Source organism: Sciurus vulgaris (genome assembly GCF_902686455.1).
Source record: "Sciurus vulgaris genome assembly, chromosome: 12".
NCBI classification, from domain to species: Eukaryota; Metazoa; Chordata; class Mammalia; order Rodentia; family Sciuridae; genus Sciurus; species Sciurus vulgaris.
Genome location: NC_136473.1, coordinates 40,978,536 through 41,002,577, shown reverse-complemented (window position 1 = coordinate 41,002,577; position 24,042 = coordinate 40,978,536). Strand labels below are relative to the sequence as shown.

The 24,042-nt window shown below is 34.1% G+C and overlaps 1 protein-coding gene across 2 annotated transcripts in view; it reads left to right on the top strand.

The window, feature by feature from the left end:
• Positions 1 to 24,042, top strand: part of LOC306641042 (uncharacterized protein) — an 87,098-nt gene that overhangs the window by 18,243 nt on the left and 44,813 nt on the right. For both annotated transcript variants that reach the window (XM_079105889.1, XM_079105888.1), the window contains exons 3-5: positions 5,048 to 5,134; positions 5,531 to 5,632; positions 20,662 to 20,766. In XM_079105889.1, coding sequence (XP_078962015.1) covers positions 5,048 to 5,134; positions 5,531 to 5,632; positions 20,662 to 20,766 — 294 coding nt within the window. The remainder of the gene's footprint in view (positions 1 to 5,047; positions 5,135 to 5,530; positions 5,633 to 20,661; positions 20,767 to 24,042) is intronic.

The window sequence follows — 24,042 nt, the reverse complement described above, 5'->3', positions numbered from 1 at the left end:
GACCTTGAACTATACTACACAGCAATAGTAACAAAAACAGCATGGTATTGACACCAAAATAGACAGGTAGATCAATGGTACAGAATAGAGGACTCGGACACAAACCCAAATAAATTCAATTTTCTCATACTAGACAAAGGTGCCAAAAATATGCAATGGAGAAATAATAGCCTATTCAACAAATGTTGCTGGGAAAACTGAAAAACCATATGCAACAGAATGAAACTAAACCCCTATCTCTCAACCTGCACAAAAATCAACTCAGAATGAATCAAGGACCTTGAAATCAGACCAGAGACCCTGCATCATATAGAAGAAAAAGTAGGTCCAAATCTTCACTTTGTTGACTTAGGATCAGACCTCCTTAACAGGACTCCCATAGTACAAGAAAGAAAAGCAAGAATCAATAACTGGGATAGATTTAAACTAAAAAGCTTTCTCTCAGCAAAGGAAATATCAGCAGTGGGAGGAGAGAACCTACAAAGTGGGAGAAAATCTTTGCCACTCATACTTCAGATACAGCACTAATTTCCAGAATATAAAAAACTCAAAAAACTCTACACCAAGAATACAAATAACCCAATCAAGAAATGGGCTAAGGAAATGAACAGACACTTCATAGAAGAAGATCTACAAGCAATCCACAGATATATGAAAAAATGTTCAACATCTCTAGTAATAAGAGAAATGCAAATCAAAACTACCCTAAGATTCCATCTCACCCCAATTAGAATGGTGATTATCAAGAACACAAGCAACAGTAGGTGTTGGCGAGGATGTGGGGAAAAAGGTACACTCATACATTGCTGGTGGGGCTGCAAACTAGTACAGCCACTCTGGAAGCAGTGTGGAGATTCCTTAGAAAACTTGGAATGGAACCACCATTTGACCCAGCTATCCCACTCCTTGGCCTATACCCAAAGGCTTTAATATCAGCATATTACAGAGATACAACCATAACAATGTTCATAGTTGCTCAATTCACAATAGCCAGATTGTGGAACCAACCTAGATGCCCTTCAATTGATGAATGTAGAATCTAATCCAGGTATAAACTTTAGTAAAGTTCTAAATAGGTTGAAAAAAATAGTTATTAAATATAGTAAACTTTCTGTAACATTATATAGGGACTGAAATGGGAATGGCAGGAACAAATGGGTAAAAGAGAAAAAAAGAAAAAAAGACAGCTTGCTTGGGTGCTGGGTTCTAATTTTCATTGTCCATTGTTGGCACCATTCCTCTCCATTGTCCAAAACATAGCTTCCCACTGTAAGTGACCTGCTGGCTGTGCCCTCAATTTGAGTGCCTTCCTTCTCTGCTGCCCTGAACCACAAGTGCCTTCTTGTCTAGGTCTTAGCCCTTTAGCTCTTACTTCCCACCAGCTGAAGCTGGTTGTACTAGCTTTCAGCTTCCTATCTCCCAGTGTAGGATGGGATAGACTGGGGAATGCTGACAATTGGTGTACTTCCATAATGGGACTGGTGCAGAATTCTATATTGGAAGTTCTAGTGGCTGAGATTTTTGTCTTGCCTGACCTTTGAAACTCTGTCGGTGGATATTTGAAATTTTATTCATGCCCCTGTTGCTAGGGAGATGCTTATTTCTGCTGAATGTCTGGGTCTCACAGTCCTCCCCAAATTTCCACTATGAGCGTAAGGAGTCTGAACTTGACAGGCTGCATATATTCTACCACCATGGATGTGAATTACCCATAATCAGACCTGGAGTGCTGTCATGCCTGTCTGACCTGTTACTTCCATCTTCCCAGGTGATCATATGGGACACTAACACCAAAGGGAGTGATCTCTACTCAGTATCTCTAGAGTATATCTTTCTAGGCATACTCCTCTCTGTGCCTATTTCAGTTATGCTGGTCCTGGCACACTCTGGGCCCCACAGTAGGTGACCACAGGATCAGGGTGGAAACTTCCTTTTATGAGTCCCTAATCTTCAGTCTCTGTTCATTGCTTTATGGCCACTCAAAACTGGTTCACACTACTGCAGTTATGATTCCTGCTGGACCTTCTGCCTCCTGGTCAAGGAAGTTTAATCCCTTTTCACTCAACAGCTTCCCTCACTGTGTCTGGGTTAGTTGAGATCAGTCTCTTTCTGTATTCCATAGGTTTCCCCAAGCCAGTAATATTGGCCATACTCCTTGTGCTCTCCGTCCTCTCAATGGTGGGCTGGGGTTGTTGATGCTGCCATCATCCAAGCTCACATATCTCTAACATATTATGTCTTGTATTATGTTGAAAGTTTGTGACTTTCTGTGTCTCTATGATTATTTTTATGTCCAATATTGAATTTTAGTCAATTCCCATAGTCACCCACCTGACTATCAGTCTTTTCACTTTTTTAAATCTTGAGCTAAGAAACTTCTGGACAGTTCACCTTGCTCGTCCTCTAATCTGCCGTCTTCTCAGTCCCATAATATGTCTTTTAAATTTGTTCATGATTTTCCTTTCCTGTGTACTAAATGTAAAACAAACTAGAGTGATTTAGTTGTAAGGAGAATACAAATTTTGTCATTGTGTGCATAATGAATATTATCCCAGATTATAGTTTAAATTTGAATTATGTAATATTCAATACCATGTTTATACAAAATAATTTTAAATTAAGATAACCTTATTACTTACATGTTTAAAAATATAACTCCAAATTCTTTGATGCTCCTTCCCATTAGAGAGAGGATTTATATACCTACATGCCCTTTTTTAGTTTGATTGGCTTTTAACTATTTCCATAAAACAAACAGGTGAAAGTTGATGTTGTATGGTTTTTGCCTGTTCCTGGCTCTGTTGGAATACTTTATCTCTGTACAGTGCCTTGAGATGCTGTCTTTCAGAATCTAGTCACCATACAATGAAAAACTCAATCTGAGGATAGTCACATATAGGTCCTCTAATCCACATCCCTAGTTCAGGTAGAAATGCTTATGTCTAAGCCCCTGGATGATGATGTTATTTGAAACAAAAAAATCTTTAATATTATTGAAGTCCAGTTTATCTATATTTTCTTTTGTTGCTTCTGTTTTTAGTGCCAATATTGAAGAAATTACTGCCTAAACCAAAGTTGAAAAAAGTTTACTTCTATTTTTTCATAAGAGTTTTACACTTTCAACTTTTTGTTATCTTTCACAGTACAGGTGACTGCTGAACCACTGAACTGCATCTCTAGTTGTTTTTTTATTTTTATTTTTTCTGAGACAGGATATCTCAAAGTTGCTGAAGGTCTCACTAAGTTGCTGAACTTGGCTTTGAACTTGCCTCAGCCTCCTGAGTAACTGGTATTGAAGGCATGTAACACCATACCTGGCTGATTTAACTCAATATTTATGTCTGTAACCCACTGTAAATTGTATATGGTGAGAGATCTGTGTCCAACTTCATTTTTTTTGTATTTATTCAGTTCCCAGCACCATTTGTTGAAAAGACTATTACCTTTCCAGTGAATTTTCTTAGTGCCCTTGTAGAAGATCAATTGATCATAAATTAAGGGCTTATTTATGAACTTTAATTTTATTCCATTTATTTATATGCTTGTGCTAATGGCAGTACTACTCTATCTTGATTATTGTGGTCTAGTACTCACTTTTTAATTGGGGAAGTGGGAGTCCTCTCACTTTTTTTCCTAATTGAAGATTATTTGGGGTATTCTTGATCCCTTAAATTTTCATATAAAATCACCTTCTCAACGTCTGCAAAAAAGCTAGCTGAGATTTTGATAGGATTCAGTCAAATGTGTAGATCAGTAGGGATGTATTGCTAGTTTAGCCATATTGATTCTAACAACTCATAACCATAAGATGTCTTTGCATATATCTTACCTTGTTTAGTTATTTTCAACAATGCTTTGTAGTTTTCAGTGTATAAGTCTTATACTTATTTTAAACATTTATTTGTAAGTATTTTATTCATTTCAATACTATTGTAAATTGAATAGTTTTCTTAAGTTTGTTTTCAGATTGTTCATTGCTACTAGAGAAATACAATTAAATTTTGGATATTGATCTTGTAACCTTAACTTAGGTAAATTTATTTATTCTAATAGGTTTATTATTATTTATGTATATGTTTTTGCATTCTTTAGGATTTTTTTATGTACGACATCTCTAAGTTGAGATCATTTTGCTGCTTTCTTTGCAATATGGATACCTTTTAATTTATTTTTCTTGCCTAATTACTCTGGCTAGAAACTCCATTGTAATGTTAAACAGAAACAATAAGAACAGACATCTTTGTCTTGGTTTTTATCTTGTGGAAAAGCATTCACTAAGTATGATGTTAGCTATCAGTTTTGTAGACAATCTAGGTTGAAGGTTTCCTTCTATGTCTAATTTGTTGAATATTTTATTTAATGCAGAATTTGAAGTTTGCTTTTTACTCATCTATTGAGATAATGTTGGGGGACTTGGTTCAAGATCTTTATTAAGTTTGTATAGTACATTTATTTATTGATTATTATTATTATTAAACCAGTGTAGCATTTCTGAAATTGTTGATATTCTTTATTGTTTTTCTGTTCTTCCATTTAATTATTTGTGCTCTAGTCTTTATTATTTGGTGACTTCTACTTTCTTTGGATCTATCTTTCTTTTCTTTTTCTAGATTCTAAGATGGAAGTTTTGTTTATTGATTGTGGTCTCTTTCATCTTTCAATACAAGTGTTTGCAGCCATAAATTTTTCTTTAAGCTTCACTTTAGCTGCATCCCATAATCTGTGATTTTTTTTGCTTTTTCTTTATCACAATATATTTTCCAGTTTTTCTTAAGACTTTTTTCTTTGAACTATTGATAATTTAAGAGTGTGTATTCTAGACTTCCTTTTTGTTTCACTTAATATACTAGAAAGAATGAAACAGCTTCAACATACATCTATTACCAACATTCTCACAATCTTCATGTCAGATTTAGCATTATGGTGATTTACTTGTAATTTTGTGGAAATGACAGAAAAATGCTTCTGTTTGAAATTTAAAATCTAAATATTTCACAATAGATTTGTTTTTCTGTTTGGTAATACTAAATGAATCTTTTTAATGTAGGTTCTTATGAAGTATCTGAAAATCTTAGGCTTGAAAAAAAAGATTCAGCATCAGAGGTCCAAGTACCAGAAATTCAACATAGCAATGGTAACTATGTACGATCATTATAGATATCTTTAAATTGTTTTAAGTTAAACTTGTTAGAAGATCTTTTTTCTTTGAGTCTATTTGCTTGAGGATATATTTTGTAGAAGTTTTACACTTTGACCTAAGTGTGAATACTCTAAAGATAATAAAGAAGTAAAAACTCTGATATAATGTGATATTTATTCACATGGTTAGTGACTACTATTTAGCAGGTCTTTCTCCCGAAACATTCATGAAAATTATTCATATGTTTCCCACTTCATCTCCATTGTTTTAATATAATCATTGATGTAGGTTTGCAGTTTTTCTTCCTTTCATTTTACACAAATGAGAGGAAATTCTGCTGATTACTTGCTATATCCAGATGTTTCATCATAGATCTATTTTTCTATTCAGGATCTCTTGTGACTGTAGCACCACCTGAAGACATGGCTTTAGCTTCCAGAAGGAAGTCTGAAACTGAGCAAGATGAAGCTACCAGAAATGAGAATATTTATGGTAAGAAATTAAAATATTATAAAATTATTTTCAACTAAATTTGGAACTTTGTCTCACATTTCATGAATGTTTGCTATTATTTAAAATTTTCTTTTGTAATTATTTTGTTCATACTTCTATCTTTATTGGTGATTTATTTATATAGTCTATAATTACTGAATTAGATGTGTTAAATGCTTTATTCTGAATTTTCCTGTTATAGTTGTGTCATTTTGCTTTATATCTTTTGGCCTTTTATTATCTACATATATATAAATTTAAAATTAATAATTTTCCTAGAGGATAGAAATTTTATTTTAAGGAAGGAAACCATTTTTATAGTTTTTGTTTGTTTCATTTAGAAACTATTAAGTCTTCTAGTCATGTTGGCTCTACTTGGTTGATATTTATATGATATATTCTTTTTCCATCCCAGTAATTTTAATCTTCCTATATCTTTATGATTTTTCTGTACCTATTATATGAAACTTATAGTTGTATATTTTCCAAATACATTCTGATGCCTTTTGTCTTTTAATTAGTACTCATATTCACTTTTAATTATTGATATGTTGATGTTTCTGTATACTATTTTCTTTATGCTTCCTATTTTTTCTTCCTGGGCTTTTTTTTTACCTTCTCTTTCCTGTCTTAAATCATTGCATATTTTTCTCCTAGATATATGATGTCAAATATTTTAAGCTTTAAAGTCTGAAAAAGAAGACTGTAGAAAACTCTAAAATGTACTACCTCTAAGTATATAAAAAGTAACATTTATACTTCAACTAGATGTTATTTTAATAGTTAACTTTTTATCACAAAAGGTGATTTTCTTATGTTATAAATAAGACAGTATTCTTAGGTAATTAATATATATTGCATATTTAGTACTTATACCACAAATCTGGATTCAATTTAGTGCTTTTAAAAGACTTTCTCTGTGAAGCCTGGATAAAGTATTAGATGAAAACATTTTGCCAGATAGTTGGAACTGCTAGGAAAAAAGATAATAGCAAATATAACTGTGAATATTATTAAATTGTTTTAGGTTGATTTTAATTAAATTAAGCAAAATTAACTCATGCATGTGCATCCTGTCACAAACATCATTTAAATTGTTATTTAAATTAACTTATTTCCTTTAATTTTATGTTAGTTTTGACATGTAATGAAATATGCATATTTCATTTCTCTATTATTGCTTTGGATTTATGTTTATTATTGTAATTCAGTAGTTTCTTCCTTATACTATTATATTAGTGCATATAAATTTTAAAAAATACCATATTTCTGGAAAACTCAATTTGTTTTATTGACATAGCTACGGTAATTTTTGTCAGTATATTTATAATGTATCTTTATTTCATATGTTTGCTTTCTGTGTTCTTACAATTTAGTGTGCCCTATTTAAATAGTTTGTAATTAGATTTTTTATAAACCCAGTTTAACTATCTTTGTTTGTTCATAGAACATGTCATTTGTTTACAATTGTTATAATTATTAACATTTTTGAATGTAAATATTTTGGGGATGCCATCTATTTTTTCCGCACAATCCATGTTTTTTTCTCTTTAAGTAGAATTTTTTTATTTAGCCAAATTTTAAATCAATAATATCTGTTTTAAAAATGAAAAAACTTCGAGTTTGGCTTGTAACTCTGTGGAGCACTTGCCTCACATGCATGAGGTCCTGGCTTTCATCCCCAACACCACAAAACAGTTTTAAAAATAAAAAAAGTAAAACTTTAAAAGAAGTGAATATCTATAAACAGTAAAGTTGACTTTTAGCTTCCTAAGTATACATATAAAATAATAATTTTCTCTCAATACTTTAGTAAATGTACTTGAATGATTCCTAAATTTAGTTTTATTATTTTAAAAATTCATCAACCTGCCCTTCTTCTTCTTCTTTTGTTTTAATCAAGAATTGAACCTAGGGGTGCTTAACCACTGAGCTATATCCCCAACCCTTTTTTAATTTTTTTTTTTTTTTTTTTTTTTTTTGAGACAGGGTCTTGCTAAGTTGCTTAGGGTATCACTAAGTTGCAGTGGCCAGCTTTGAACTTGTGATCCTCTTGCCTCAGCCTTCCAAGTCACCAGGATTACAGGTGTGTGCCACCACACTCAATCCTCATTTTTGAACATTTAAAAGAATTATGATCATTTGGTTAGAATTTTATAAAAATGAGTGGAAACTTTGAGTGATTCATAATATATATATATGTGTGTGTGTATATATATATGCACATATATATATACACAAATATTTTTAGTTATAGATGGACACAATAGCTTTATTTTATCAATTTTTATGTGGTGCTGAGGCTTGAACCCAGTGCCTCACGTGTGGAAGGCAAGCATCTATCACTGAGCTACAGTCCCAGATCTCATAGTGTATTTTAATGATTTGGAGGCTTCACATTAAAACTCTTTTACTTTTTAGTGAACTTTCTTCTTATGAAAATGGATGAGATCTTTCAGCTGAAGGAGAAATCTTTCATCTGAAGATAAAGTTTTAATCTTAAAAATACCATCTCAAATTGAAAAATGTTGACCCTTCCAGCAAACTTTTTTACAGTTGCACTAAGTATGGCACATGTGGATCTCTCGTTTGAGTTTCTCTTATTTTGAGTTTGTTGGAACTTCTGGATGTTTTTAACAAAATTTGGGAGGTTGTTTTCCATTATTTTTTCAGTAATTCCCTCCCCTCTGCTCCTCTCTTCTCTCCATTCCTCTCCGTTGGGATGCCCATTATGCATAAGTTAGTGGACTCATCAGCATTCTATTAGTTGTAAGGAATACTTGAGATAATCAACTTATAAAGAGGAAAGGATTTTCTGAGCGCCACAGTTTTGGAGATTTCAGTCCATTGTTGGGTAAACCCATTGTTTTTGGATACTGGTAAAGATACTTTGGCAACATTGGTAAAATAGGCCCTATAACATCCAACAGTATCTTCCAAAAGGATCTATGAACACACTAGCACTCCTTACGTGTTCCTTCCAGTAGAAGTTCTGACTACTGAGTAGAAATTGAGAATACCATCTTCAAGTTCACATAACAGAGTGGTCTAAACAGGGATTCCTGAAAACATAGTGTATCAACTGAGTCTTCCTCTTCTGTAAAGGCATCTGGAAAAGGAATGTAGAATATATAAGAGCATGGTGTGGATGGGCCTTAGCTTTGACTATAACTACTTCTACTATCCACAGTTTATTGGCAATGTATCAAGTCAGGTGTGAAGTGGGTACCTCATGAGAACTACTAGGTAGAGATTTTGTCTATTAGGCCTGAAAGATCAAATAAGAATTTTGGCTTCAAATTGGATTCCTGTATATACACCCACATATATACACAAACATACATATAAATACATACAAACACACATATATTTATACACATGTATATGCTTTGATGTGCATACACGTGTGAATATATACATGCAAAGACATATTTAGAAATCTTGAATTCACACAGAAATTTTCAATTATAGATCATTCCCTCAGGGCTTCCTCTTGCTTTCCTGTTTCATGTCCTTTCTCCCATGGTGTGAAACTGACTCTGAATAACATCATCACATTTACTCATTTGTTCAGCCCTATAATGTCTCTAAAATTATTTCAGAATTGCTCAGTATATAACACTAGTAAAACAAGCCTACTAAAAAGATTTTGTGATTTATATTTATGGTCTACTTCCTACTCTCTTTCCCCAGAATAAAGGGTTATGTCAAATACTATATTAATGAATTACGTGGACTAGTATTTTTTATTTTTAATTCAGTAAATTCATTTCTTTAAGGTTTTTTCATTTTAGTTTTATTAACTTTTTAAATTAGAGCTTTCCCTAATAAGTGGATGATGATATATAATGGGGGGGGGGTGAGAGAAGAATGGAGGAACTTTAGAATACATAGAGGGAAATGAAAGGGAGGGAGTATGAAAAATGGTGGAATGAGACAGACATGATTACCCTGTGTACATGCATGATTACATGAATGGTATGAATCTACATCGTGTACAACCATAGACATGACATGATGTACCCCATTTGTATACAATGAATCAAAATGCAGTATGTAAAATATAAAATAATAATGATAATAATAAAAATTAAAAAATTAAAAAAATAAAACTTACATAAAAAAATTAGAGCTTTATAGTTATGCATAGCAGTTGGGTTCATCCTGATAAACTCATAGATGCATGGAAATCAATTTCATTTCAAGACTCCCCCTTTTAACCTCTCCTTTTTCCCACTTGTCCTCCCTTGTCTCATCCATTCTTCTTCCCTCCTCTACTAGACTTCCCTGTGCTTGTCTGTTAATTTATATTTGATTAGCTCTTTGTTGTCCTGTTCTTCTCCTGCTTTTATTTTATGCTAGCTTCTGCATATGAAAGATAATGTTTGAATTTTGATTTTTCTAGCTTGGATTACTTCACTTAGCAAGATATTCTCCATTTCCAATCATTTACTAGCAAATACCATGATTTCATTCTTTTTTATGAATGAGTAGGACTCCATTGTGTGTGTGCATGTGTGTGTGTATGTGTGTGTGTCTGTACAATTTCTTAATTCATCCATTCATTGATTGGCATCTGGGTTGATTTCATAGTTAGCTCTTGTGAATTGTGCTGCTGTAAACATCGAAGTGTCTATATCACTGTAATATGCTGATTTTAGTTCTTTTGGGAAAATGCCAAGGAGTAGGATAGCTGTCACAATGTGGTTCCAACCCTAGTTTTTTGAGGAATCTCCATACTGCTTTCTAGAGTGGTTGTACTACTCTGCAGTTCTACCAACAATGTACAAGTATACCTTTTCTCCCACAACCTCACTGGCATTTATTGTTGTTCATATTCTTGATCATTGCCATTCTGACTAGAGTGAAATGAAATCTTAGTGTAGTTTTTATTTGCATTTCCCTGATTGCTAGAAATGTTGAACATATTTTTTCATATATTTGTCAGCTATTTATGTTTCTTCTTTTGAGAAGTTTCTGTTTAGTCCTTTTGTCCATGTATTCATTGAGTTATTTTTGTTTGTTTGTGTTTGTTTTTTAAGTGTTAAGTTTTTTGAGTTCTTTGTGTTCTGGATATTAATCCCCTGTTGGAGGAGTAGTGGGCCAACCTTTTCTAAAATGCTTTAGGTTCTCTTTTCATGCTCTTAATCATTTCCTTTGCCATACATAAGCTTTTTAGTTTGAAGGTATCCCACTTATTAATTCTTAGCTTTATTTCTTGTGCTTTTAGGATCTTGTCAAGAAACTTGGTGCCAGCACCCATGGTTGATCCTATCTTTTCTTCCAGCAGTTATAATATTTCTGGTTTAATTCCTAAGTCTTTGATCCATTTTGATTTGAGTTTTGTGCAGGGTGAGAGATAGCAGTCTAGTTTTATTTTTCTACATATAGCCATAGCTATTCAGTTTTTCCAAGCACCATTTGTTAAAAAAGGTCAACTTTTCTCCAAAATATATTTTTGGGAGTCTTTGTCAAATATCAGATGGCTGTAGGTATTTGGATTTGTCTCTGTGTCTTCTATTCAGTTCCATGGGTCTTCATATGTATTTTGATGCTAACATTCTGCTTTTTTGTTGTTATTACAAATCTGTGGTATAATTTTCAGATCAGGTATTGCAATGTTTCCTGCTTCACTTTTCTTGATTAGTATCAATCACTTGACTATTTGGGATCTCTTCTTCTTCCAAATGAACATAAGAATTGTTTTTGCTAATTCTGTGAAGGATATCAGTGGTATTTTGATGGGAATTGCATTGCATGTGTATATTGCTTGTGATAGTCTGGCCATTTTGACCATATTGATTTTGCCTATCCAAGAATATTGTCTTTTCTCAATATTCTATAATTTTCATTCTAGAGCTCTTTGACCTCCTTGACTGGATTATTACCCAAGTATTTTATTAGGTAATTGTTAATGGAAGGTTTTCCTGATTCTGCCTTGGCTGAATCACTGTTGGACTATACGAAAACTTTTGTTTGATGGATGTTGATGTTGTATTCTATTTTGCTAAATCATCTATAAGCTCTAGAAGTCTTCTGGTGGAATGTTTTGGGTCTTCTAGATATAGGATCATATTGTTGCAAACAGAGATAGTTTGACTTTTTGTATTCCTATTTGTATCCCTTTGAATTCCTTTTCTTGCCTGATTGCTCTTGCTAATGTTTCAAGGACTAGACTAAATAGGAGTGGTGAGAGTGGCCAGCCTTGTCTTGTTAACTGATATTAGAGGGACTGCTTTTAATTCTTTTCCATTTAGTATGATGTGGGCTTTGGGTTTCTCATAAATTATCTTTGTGATATTGAGGAAAGTTCCTTCAATTCCTAGTTTCTCCAACATTTTTAATATGAATGGTTGTTGAATTTTATCAAAGGCCTTTTCTACCTCTGTTGAGATGCTCATGTGATTTTTGTCTTTAATTCTCAGTAAGTGACAATTTGCATATGTTTAAGCAACTTTGTATCCCTGGGATGAAACCTACTTGATCATAGTATATTGTCTTTTTGATGTGTTTTCAACCTACTTGATCATGGTGTATTGTCTTTTTGATGTGTTTTCAAATGCAGTTTGTTAATATTTTATTAAGGATTTTTGCATCCATGTTCATAAGGAATATTGCTCTGTAGTTTTCTTTTTTTTCATGATATGTCTTTTTTATCTGGTTTTGGTATCAGGGTATACCTTCATAAATGTATTTATAAAATGTATAAATAGATTGTCTTCAGGAGTGATCATAAATATGTTTTATGATTCATAAAATGTATTTTTGTTCATTCATAAAATGTATTTAGGAGTGTTGCCTCCCTTTCAATTTCATGGAATAATTTGAGAAACACTGGTATTAGTTTCTCTGCTGAAGGTTTGGTAGAACTTGATTGAGAATTCATCAGGTCCTGGACTTTACTTGTTTGAAAGGCTTTTAATTGCTGTTTCAATTTCATTGCTTGATATTGATCTTTTTAGGTTTTCTATATCTTCCTGATTTTATTTGGGAAGGTCATAGATTTTCTAGTTTATTGGACTATAAATTTTCAAAATATTTGGATAATTCTATGGATTTCAAAAAAGTCTATTGTGAAATCTCCTTTTTATTTCTGATCTCGTTGATTTGGTTCTTCTCACTCACTCTTTTGGTAGCTTGGCTAAGGGTTTGTTAATCTTATCTTTTCAAAGAACCAACTCTTCATTGCATTGATCTTGTGTGTTATTTTCTTATCCTCAATGTCATTGATTTTGTTTCTGATCTTAATTATTTCCTGACTTTTGCTGGTTTGGGGATTACTTTGTTCTTTTTTCTAAGTACTTGAGGTGGAGTCTAAGCTTATTTGTTTGGAATTTCTCTAATTTTTTAATGTAGGCACTCAGTGCTATAAATTTTCCTCTTAAAACTGCTTTCATAATGTCCTATAGATTTTGATATGTTTTATCTCTGTTCTCATTTGTTTCTAGGAATTTCTTGATTTCTATTCTCAATTCTTTTAAGGAGTATTGTTCAATCTCCATGTGTTTATGTTTCTATTATTTCTTTTCTGTTGATTTTCAGCTTCATTCCATTATGGTCTGATACAATATGTGAAATTATATGGATTTTTTTTATTTGTTAATATTTGCTTTATGGCCTAGACTATGATCCGTTTTGGAAAAAGTCCCATGCATGTTTGAGAAGAAGGTATATTCAGCTGTTTCAGGATGGAATACTCTGTAGATGTTTGTTGGGTCAATTAAACTTATAGTGTTGCTTAGATTGGAGTTATCTTCATTGATTTTATGTTGGATGACCTGCCTATTAGTGATAAGGGTGTATTGAAATCTCCCAGTGTTATTGTGTTGGGGCCTATGTAGGATTTATTGTCTTGGAGTATTCTTTTTTCCATATAAACGAGTACATTGACAATCGGGGCATTAAAGCTTACTATCGTATCTTCTTGTTGAATTATTCCCTTTATTAGGAATAATAAATAATAATAATGCCCTTTATTAGTGGCATGCTTTGTCTCCTCTGATTAATTTTTGCTTGCAATCTGTTTTGTCAGATGTAAGAATAGCTCCTCCTGCTTATTTTCATGATCCATATGCATGAAATAATTTTTGCCATCCTTTTACCTTCAACATTTGTGTTTTTGCCTATGAGTCTCTTGTAAACTGTATACAGTTGAATCTTATTTTTTGATCCATTCTACTAATCAATGTCTTTTAACTAGGGAGTTGAAACCATTGACATTCAATAATAGTATGAACATGTGTTTGTGGTTTCCTGCCATTTTGGCTGTATTTTATCCTGTCTTGATTCTCATTTAGTGGATTATTCTTCTATTGAACTTCCTCTGTTTGGGAACTTTGGAAATAGATTTTTCATTCCTCTGTGTGCAGTTTGAGTATTCTTTGTAGTGCTGACTAGGTGCTCATAAATTCTTTTAGTTTATTCTTGTTGTGTTTTTTTTTTTTTTTTTTTTCTTCCTTGAATGAGTTTTGCTGGGTATAGTAACATTGGCTGGAAGTTGTTTTCTTTGAGGCTTGGAATGTCTCATTGCAAGCTCTCCTTGATTGTAGGGTCTGAACTGATAAATCAGAAGTGAGCCTTATTGGTGTGCCTCTTAATGTGACCTAATGCTTCTCTCTTGTGGCTTTTAATATTTTTTTCTTATTTTCTATGTTAGGCATTTTGTTTTTGGTATATCATGGTGAGCTTCTCATTCAGTTAGATCTATTTGGTGTCCTGTAAGCATCTTGTATGTGGATGTCTATCTCATTTCTGACACAGGAAAGGTTTTTTGTAACTATCTTATTGAAAATATTCCTTATTTTTTAGCTTGTATCCCCATGTTCTCTTGTATCCCAGTGATTCTCAGGTTTCATCTGCTAATGCTGTCCCACGTTTCTTGTATATTCTGGTCATATTCTATAATTTCCCCCTTCATTGTCTGTACTCTGTACTTTCTGTAATTTTCCCCTTTATTGCATTCTCTGTAAATCCTGTTCAAGTCCTGAAGTTCTGTCTTCAAGGGCTGAAGTTCTGTTTTTTATATATTCTACTCTATTAGTGATATCTTCAAGTGAGTTTTCAATTAATTGTTTCTTTTATTTGTAATAGTTCTATTTTGTGTCTTTTCATTATTTTTTTATTGAAGTGGTATTTGATCTCCTGCATTTGCATTTTTTCACAGTTTTTAAACCTGAGTACTGCATACATTTATTTTTTTCTCTTTCATTTTTTTAATTAATTTTTATTATGAACAAATGGGATACATCTTGTTTCTCTGTACATGAAGTAGAGGCATACCATTTGTGTAATCATACATTTACCTAGGGTAATAGTTTTTGATTCATTCTGTTACTGTTTTTCTTCCCCCCACGCCTCCCACCCCTCTTTTACATCTATAGTCCCTCCTTCCTCAATTCTTGCCCTCCTCCAAACCCCCATTATGTGTCATAATCTGCTTATCAGCGAGATCATTCATCCTTTGGTTTTTTGAGATTGGCTTATCTCACTTAGCATGATATTCTCCAATTTCATCCATTTGCCTACGAATGCCATAATTTTATTATTCTTTATGGCTGAGTAATATTCCATTGTGTATATATATACCAGTTTCTTTATCCATTCATCAACTGAAGGGCATCTAGGTTGGTTCTACAATCTGGCTATTGTGAATTGAGCAGCTATGAACATTGATGTGGCTGTATCTCTGTAGTATGCTGATTTTAAGTCCTTTGGGTATCCAAGGAGTAGGATAGCTGGGTCAAATGGTGATTCCATTCCAAGTTTTCTAAGAAATCTCCACACTACCCCATTCACAATAGCTTCAAAAAAAATAAAATACTTGGGAATCAATCTCACAAATGAGGTGAAAGACCTCTACAATGAGAACTACAGAACACTAAAGAAAGAAATTAAAGAAAACCTTAGAAGATGGAAAGATCCCCCATGTTCTTGGATAGGCAGAACTAATATTGTCAAAATGGCCATACTACCAAAAGTGCTATACAGATTCAATGCAATTCCAATTAAATTCCCAATGACGTACCTTACAGAAATAGAGCAAGCAATCATGAATTTCATCTGGAAGAATAAGAAACCCAGAATAGCTAAAGCAATCCTTAGCAGGAAGAGTGAAGCAGGGGGATTGCAATACCAGAACTTCAACTATACTATAGTAATAGTAACAAAAACGGCATGATATTGACACCAAAATACACAGATCAATGTTACAGAATAGAGGACACAGACACAAACCCACATAAATACATTTTCTCATACTAGACAAAGGGGCCAAAAATATGCATGGAGAAAAGTTAGCCTCTTCAACAAATGGTTTTGGGAAAACTGAAAATCCATATGCAACAGAATGAAATTAAACCCCTATCTCTCACCCTTCACAAAACTCAACTCAAAATGGATCAAGGACCTTGGAATCAGACCAGAGACCCTGCATCTTATAGAAGAAAAAGTAGGTCCAAATCTTCAACGTGTTGGCTTAGGATCAGACTTCCTTAACAGGACTCCCATAGCACAAGAAATAAAAGCTAGAATCAACAACTGGGATAGATTCAAACTAAATAGCTTTCTCTCAGCAAAGGAAAGTATCAGCAATGCGAGGAGAGAACCTACAGAGTGGGAGAATATCTTTGCCACTCATACTTCAGATAGAGCACTAATTTCCAGAATCTATAAAGAACTCAAAAAACTCTACACCAAGAATACAAATAATCCAATTGACAAATGGGCTAAGGAAATGAACAGACACTTCACAGAAGAAGATCTACAAGGAATCAATGGATATATGAAAAAATGTTCACCATCTTTAATAATAAGAGAAATGCAAATTAAAACTACACTAAGATTCCATCTCACCCCAAGTAGAATGGCGATTATCAAGAATACAAGCAACAATAGGTGTTGGCGAGGATGTGGGGAAAAGGGTACACTCATACTTTGTGGTGGGGCTGCAAATTAGTGCAGCTGTTCTGGAAAGCAGTGTGGAGATTCCTTAGAAAACTTGGCATATATTTGCATTCTTAATTCCTTCCTTACATCTTAGATCTTCTTTTAGTTCACTAAACATATTAATAAATCAGTTTTTTATAATTTCTTCTCTGAGATTTTGTCTACCTCACTATCTGTGAGATCCTGTGTTGAGGGATTGTGGATTTGGTGGGGAAATTTGTTTGCCTGTTTCTTCATGTTTTCAGAGGTTTTGGACTTGCACATTAGTTGAAGCGGATTCTCTCTCTTTCTCTCTCTATCTGCACATGTCCTTTTATGTGTAATTATTTTCTGTGTTCTGTGACCTTTTTTTTTATTTTAATTAAAAAAAATTTACATAGGGCAATGTTGTTTGATTCATTCTGTTATTTTTTCCCCTTCCCCCCACCCCTTTCACACTTCTTTTCCCTCTATACAGTCCTTCCTTCCTCCATTCTTACCACCCTAGTTATCCCTAACCCTAAACCTAACCCTAACCCTAATGCTAACCCCTCCTACACTCCCTTATATGTCCTCATCCGCTTATCAGCGAGATCATTCGTCCTTTAGTTTTTTGAGATTGGCTTATCTCACTTAGCATGATATCCTCCAATTTCATCCATTTGCCTGCAAATGCCATAATTTTATCATTCTTCATGGTGGAGTAATATTCCATTGTATATATATGCCACAGTTTCTTTATCCATTCATCAACAGAAGGGCATCTAGGTTGGTTCCACAATCTGGCTATGGTGAATTGAGCAGCTATGAACACTGATTTGGCTGTATCTCTGTAGTATGCTGATTTTAAGTCCTTTGGGTATAGTCCAAAGAGTGGGAGAGCTGGGTCAAATGGTGGTTCCATTCCAAGCTTTCTGAGGAATCTCCATACTGCTTTCCAGAGTGGCTGCACTAACTTGCAACCCCACCAGCAATGTATGAGTGTACCTTTTTCCCCACATCCTCGCCAACACCTATTGTTGCTTATGTTCTTGGTAAGAGGAAAAATAAATAACATAAAATAACATGACATAATAAATAAGAAGAAAACTAAATGACAATAATAAAAAAAATATATATATACAATCCAAAAACCCTGAATCCTCAGAAGACATTCTAGGAAAGGATAATTACATCAAAAATGCTAAAAACAGAGGAAAAGAAACAAATAAGTGTGTGTCTACAGTTTCCTGATACATTCATTACAGCCATATTAAATGTACACACATGCTGTCTCTCACACACAGAAAGAATTAAATAAACAAACCAAAATATTTTTTTCAATTTTGGAAGATTTATTTGAATAAAAAATAGAAGCTACATTTTGTGGAAGCAATGTGCAGACTTATACATAGAAATGTTTATTCTTTATATATGCTTAAAATGCTTTGCATTTATTTTTCACTTAATTACCCTATTGATCACTAATTTCTATACACGGAAGCTATGGACTTTCCATATATCATCAAAGATGTTTTCACAGTCTTCAATGGTAGGCATTTAACCCCTTTTCAAGGATGAGACAATAGTCATATAACTTGCTGATATGGCAAAGTCTGTCAGTAGCAGAACTGGCATTGGACTCAGGCATGTCTGCCTGCTTGATACCACATCATCTCATCAGTGTTCCTCAGTGGCAAACGCTGAATGACTGCTTCCTTTGCTCTTCTCTATCTTATTTCACTTATCAACATATTAGGACTCTCCATATCAACAAATGAAGTTAGGCCATATTCTATTCTAAGGCTAAATCATAAAGAATTACCCATAATTACCCAGTTTTCATGAATATTTATTAGTCAATTAAAATGTTGATGGATGGCATGTTCTGGGTGAAGCATAATTAAGAAGGAAGGGATTATCTCCACTGAGGTGGCCAATAGTCTTTCTCTCCAATTCTTTCTGAGTTATGGACTGATGGAGCAAGGGATAGGAATTGATAACCCTTCTCTGTTTTTGTATTGCTCTCTGAGCTTCTAGTTGGAGCTGCTTAAGATTGAAGCCATTTGAAATAAGACTCGGCTTCCCTACTCACCAGTAAGGATAGGTTAAGAAGTACTGTGAATTGGCATTTTTTCCATTCGGACTAGTTTGGTGCATTCCCAGGATACAACTTCAGCTTTGTCTGTGAGGAGTTTTTCCAGCAGGTGGGGATTAGTTCTTATTAGGCCTCAGGGTTTTGTTGGAGTGTGCTTGCTTTGGGGAGATTAGACTGACCACCCCTAGGGCTTGACAGTAACTGCTCTCAGGTGTGGGTCTGGTTCTCAGGAGCCTCCCAAGAAATCCCATTGTGGGCAGGTGGACCGATCCTCTATTCACTGCTTCCCAGGAGCACAGCCTTCCTGGGCTTAGTCCCTGAGTGTATTTACCCCTGCCCACTCAGACTCCTGGCCCCCTTCAGCTGGTCATGTGACTTGCTAGTAAACATAAAGAAGAAAGTCAGGCTCCCATTCACTATTCAGACTTGAATCCCCCTGGGTAAGTTATACTCTGCACCTGTTTTACACAAATTCTTCCAGACCCAGCCTAGGTCACTTGATACGCACCTGCCCAGATATTGTGGCTGTATTTTTGTTTTTTGATCCCCAGGTTCTGCAGTCACCATGATGGCATGCTCACCCCAAGGTGATTCCCACCTCAGCTCTCCACGACTAGGTGAGATACAGAGCAAACTTTTCAAACACCAGTGCATAATGCAGCCTCTGGATTAGCTAAGATTAGGCAGCATTTTTAAATATCATGCTTTTTTGTACCAAACCTGTGTCCCCCTTTCTCTGACTGTGGTGAATCTGTGCAGGTGGCACCCATGGAGCAGTAGGGTGGCTCCAATGTATTCTTTCTTCTTTGTTTATTATATCCAAATTTCTGAGTCTCTAGACCACTTTGATTGTCCAGTATTAATTTTTAGTGAAACCCTTCTTTCTCTCACCTCACTGAGAAGCTGTACACCTGCTGCTTTGGTCCCAAGCTATGGCAGCTTTTCTCTACCCTGCCATCTACTTCTCTTTTTTCTCTGCTTGTTGGTGTTATTGAATTTTGGGGAATATGTAGAATAAGAACCTATCTCTTAAACTTAGAAAAATGTGTAAAAAGGTCATCTTGAGTAGTATCATTTCTTCCTCAATATTTCATCTTCATTTTGTAAGTAACCAACTATATTGTGCTTTTTAAATATCTTTACTGTTTTCTTTTATAAACATAAGTATCTCTTCATTCCGCCCTCAAAATATTTTTTTAGTTGTAGATGGACACAATACCTTTATTTTATTTATTTAGAATTTTATGTTGATGCTGAAGATTGAATCCAGACCCTCACACATCCTAGGCTATGCTGTATCACTGAACCACAATCCCAACTCTCTCTTTCTCTCTGTCTTATTTACCTTTCTTAATTAAGAGGTAGCATAAAAGTTATCTTTATTCAGTTTTTTTCCTATCTAACATTATCTCCTTATAATTCTTCCAAGTTCATTTATAGAGGTCTTTATTACACTATTAACCAGAATTTAAAATCTACCAGTTTGTAGTCTGTACCTTAGTTCATTTAACCATTCCCCACAGTCAAACATTTCTATGGTTTTGAATATTTTGTAATTGTAAGTAATGCTACAATAACAACCTTGAACCTACACATCTTCATTGTTTGACATATATATAAAATGTAATATTATATATAACACAATATATTATAATATGTAATAGTGTATAATATATATCATATAATGTAATGTTATATAATATATAATTATATATAATACATAGTTATATATAATGCAATATATGTTATACTATATAAAATGTAATATTATATAATATAAAGGTATATGTAGCATAGTGAAGATAGTAATTAGAAAAGTAATGTAAAAAATTTTTATAAACTATTGAAGAAACAACTTCAATACTTATCACCATTTTTACATAAGGTCTCACATTATAATAATCGATTTAAAACTTTTTACATGAAGAAAAAATGCGGCTATATACTTGTTACAAATTTGAAACTTAGATATTCAACAATACATCTGCTTATTTTCTATTTACTACATTAAATACATCTCTTTATGTAGATTTTGATGAAAAACCAGATGAAAATCTTGTGCTTGAACATGAAGACTCAATAACAGAAATGAAAGTAAAGAGAAAAAAAACTCCTAAAAGGGAAAGATTAATTAGTAAGTATAATACTTACAGATAATACTAAACTATTTTGAATTAAACTATCAGATCATTTTATTGATGAATATGTATGTAAGCATATGTTTTATAGAAATTTTAGACTTGGATCTGAAGGTGAATGTGTTAAGATAACTTGAAGACAAAGGCAAAAATATTCATAGTCTTTGGTATTTCTGGTCCTATCATTATTTCATGAGCATAGAATAAGCCCTCCAAGGCCCTGTAATAGACTCTTAAATGGTATGTACATTTCAGTTTACTCGTAGATTATGGATTCAAAAACTCTTAGTGTAATGACCTTTTCATATAATCTCTAATCAGAAAATGGAGTCCCATTATTGGGATCTATAACTCAAATAGCAAGTGCAGATTAGAACACCTCAGGAGAAGGGTAGCCTCGTAACCTGTTGGAGCCCTCCAAAATGTCCTCTTGATAGTAGCCCCAGAAAGTGACCTTTCTTGTAACTCCATATATAGATACTATTACATTAGGGAGTTCACACAGGGAGAATGAGGGTACAAATTGCTGAATCATCTCAACCAATTACTTGGACTTTTGTTCTTTTTTTCCTATTCAGTACCATGGGTTGAACCCAGGGTCTTAACATGCTAGGCAAGCACTATATAACTACATTCCCAGCCCTTTTCTTTTGTTTTATTTTTAGGCAGAGTCTTACTAAGTTACCCAGGCTATCCTCTAACTTGCAATCCTCCTGCCTCTGTTTCAAGTAACCGGGATTATAAGCATGTACCACCTTCCCTTACTTGGACCTCTTTTTATTTGTTGGAGAGGAGAAGGTGAAAGCTTGTTTATATTTATATATTTATATAAATTATATTTATATTTATATATAAATTATATTTATATATTTATAATTATATATATTATTACCCTTACAGATCATGCCCAGGAATTTCACTAGGGTACCTGTATGCAATAACGGCCCAACTTATTTGCTATATATGGGTCAGCAGGCCATCTAGTCTTTGTTTAGTAGTGCCCATATATGGGTCTACTGAGACATGTTATCAATAGAGTTGGAATTTAGTCTTCCTTCTGAGAGTGGGACATTTTATATATCATGATTTTCACATTGATGCCTGATATTCAGAGAATTTTAGTAGCTTCATGGAAGCATATTAGTGACATATGACAATCCATTCCATACTGATAACAATCAACCAGAGGGTGCTAAAAAGAAGATCTATGATGTCAGTTGCTGCATATCAAGTTTCCTCATTTTAAACAATAACCCCTATGACAGTCATAATGTCATGTTCCATATATGTAAGGACCATACATGTAAGGATGGCATGAATTAATTTAGAAATCTAAATCTGGTTAAAAGTCTCATTGTGAGCTGTTACTCTGTCAGTGTAGACTGTAGGACAACTTATGTACTTTAGGACTGTACTGAGCCATATATATCAGTTGAATCTATGTACCTGAGTCTGTAGGCATGGTTTGACTGAGCTATTGGACATTTAAATAATCTCATGGAGAACTTTGGTTTGACTAACCTCTTCAATTAGTTCAGCCATTTCTTTTTCTTCCCTGGGAAAGTGTTTGGTACATAAGTGATTATTGAGTAGGTTCAATCTCCCACATGTCTGATGAAAATTGCCCTAATTATAGCATTTCCCACAGGAGCTTAAAAGTTAATATGAACAAAAGTTTACATCAACAATTCATCTATTCTAACAGCCCATATGTTAATGAGACCACAGCAGTGAAATTGAATGATGACTTGAAGTGGCACAACCATGGTTGGGTCTGGATAAGCATCCTACTGGTGATGGCCTCAGACCCAAAACCAGTGAAAAAACCTGTATTGTGGTTGGAAAGTATCTCAGCATATTTGAGAATTTGGTAGGTTAGAATAGTAATTAATTTTTAGATTAAGGGTAAGTTGATTTAGCTCTATAGCAATTGTGAATACTGTAATCGTGATGAGTAGAGTGGTGGTTTTTAAGTACAGGGACATAGTTAGGGTGTAATATTCATGGGACAGATATTATTAGATAGTCGGAATCCTATGAAAATGCTTCTGATCAGGAGGCATTCTATAATTGACCACGTAATGACTAGTGCTACTGGTATGATCTAATTTAAAGCTTACAGTTAAATTGATGGTCTGAATTGTTATTCAGTGCCAATTGGAGACAACTAGTACTTAATGTGTTTTTCCCTCATCCTGATATCAGGGATTATGGAGATCACAGATACATGTGTACCAGTAACCAAAAGACCCCCAAAATGTGATTCTTTCCCACTTCTCCATTCAACACTGACCTCAGCATAGGTCCTTATGTTTCCACTAGGGTATAAGAACCTGACCTAACTCATAGTTTGTTCTTTTATGAGAGCAGACAGTTCTTGTTGACTGACTCACCAATTCATATCAAGATTCAAAGGCGAGAGCTAAGCAGTAGAAATTGTATTAGTTCTAGGGACTGTAACCACAGGTCCACAAATAGCTCAGACCTAGTTCAACCATGTTAAGGGCATCCTTTGGCCCTCTACTAGGCCATCTGATCCTTGGTCAAGAGCCTATAAATCTACTTCACTAGGCCTCTCTTGTTGGGTATCCAGTCACAGATCTCATTGAGAAGGCCTTTGCCTAGATTGTCCAGGAGTCAGTGCCCTATTACCTTTTTTACATTGCATTCATTACTAGTCAATCAATAGCAGTACCTGATAGTTTATGTTTTGCAATTTGTTAATACCCAGATTGTGTCATGCCCAGTGACCTAACATTATGAGGAAATTTAGTCTAGTTGATTTGATTCCTGCCAATAAGGATGGCATGAATGAATTTAGAAATCTAAATCTGGTTAAAAGTCTCATTGTGAGCTGTTACTTATTCTGTCAGTGTAGGCTTTAGGACCACTAGCATATTTATTTCAAAGGGACATTGTCACTTCTGCACAGGTAATCTAAATATGTTCTTCAGTAGCAGGAAACTCATTATGGGTGACTCACTGACAATGTCAACATAGCATCCAATGCAGAAAGGAATGCGTGTGAAACATGCACTTTTTTCTTCACTTCTTTTTCCACCTCCTTAGGCAATGTGGCCACTACCAAATCTCTCTGAAGAAGGAGTTCTGTGGTGATTAGCCCCACAATGTACCTCTCTACTTCACTAAGCTTAATGAGATATTTCATTCAACTTGGAGGAAAACGATCCATGACTCTAGCCCTCTGTACTTGCTGTACAAAGTTGAACTCATGGTTCCCATTCTTTTTCATTAAAACACATCTCTCAATA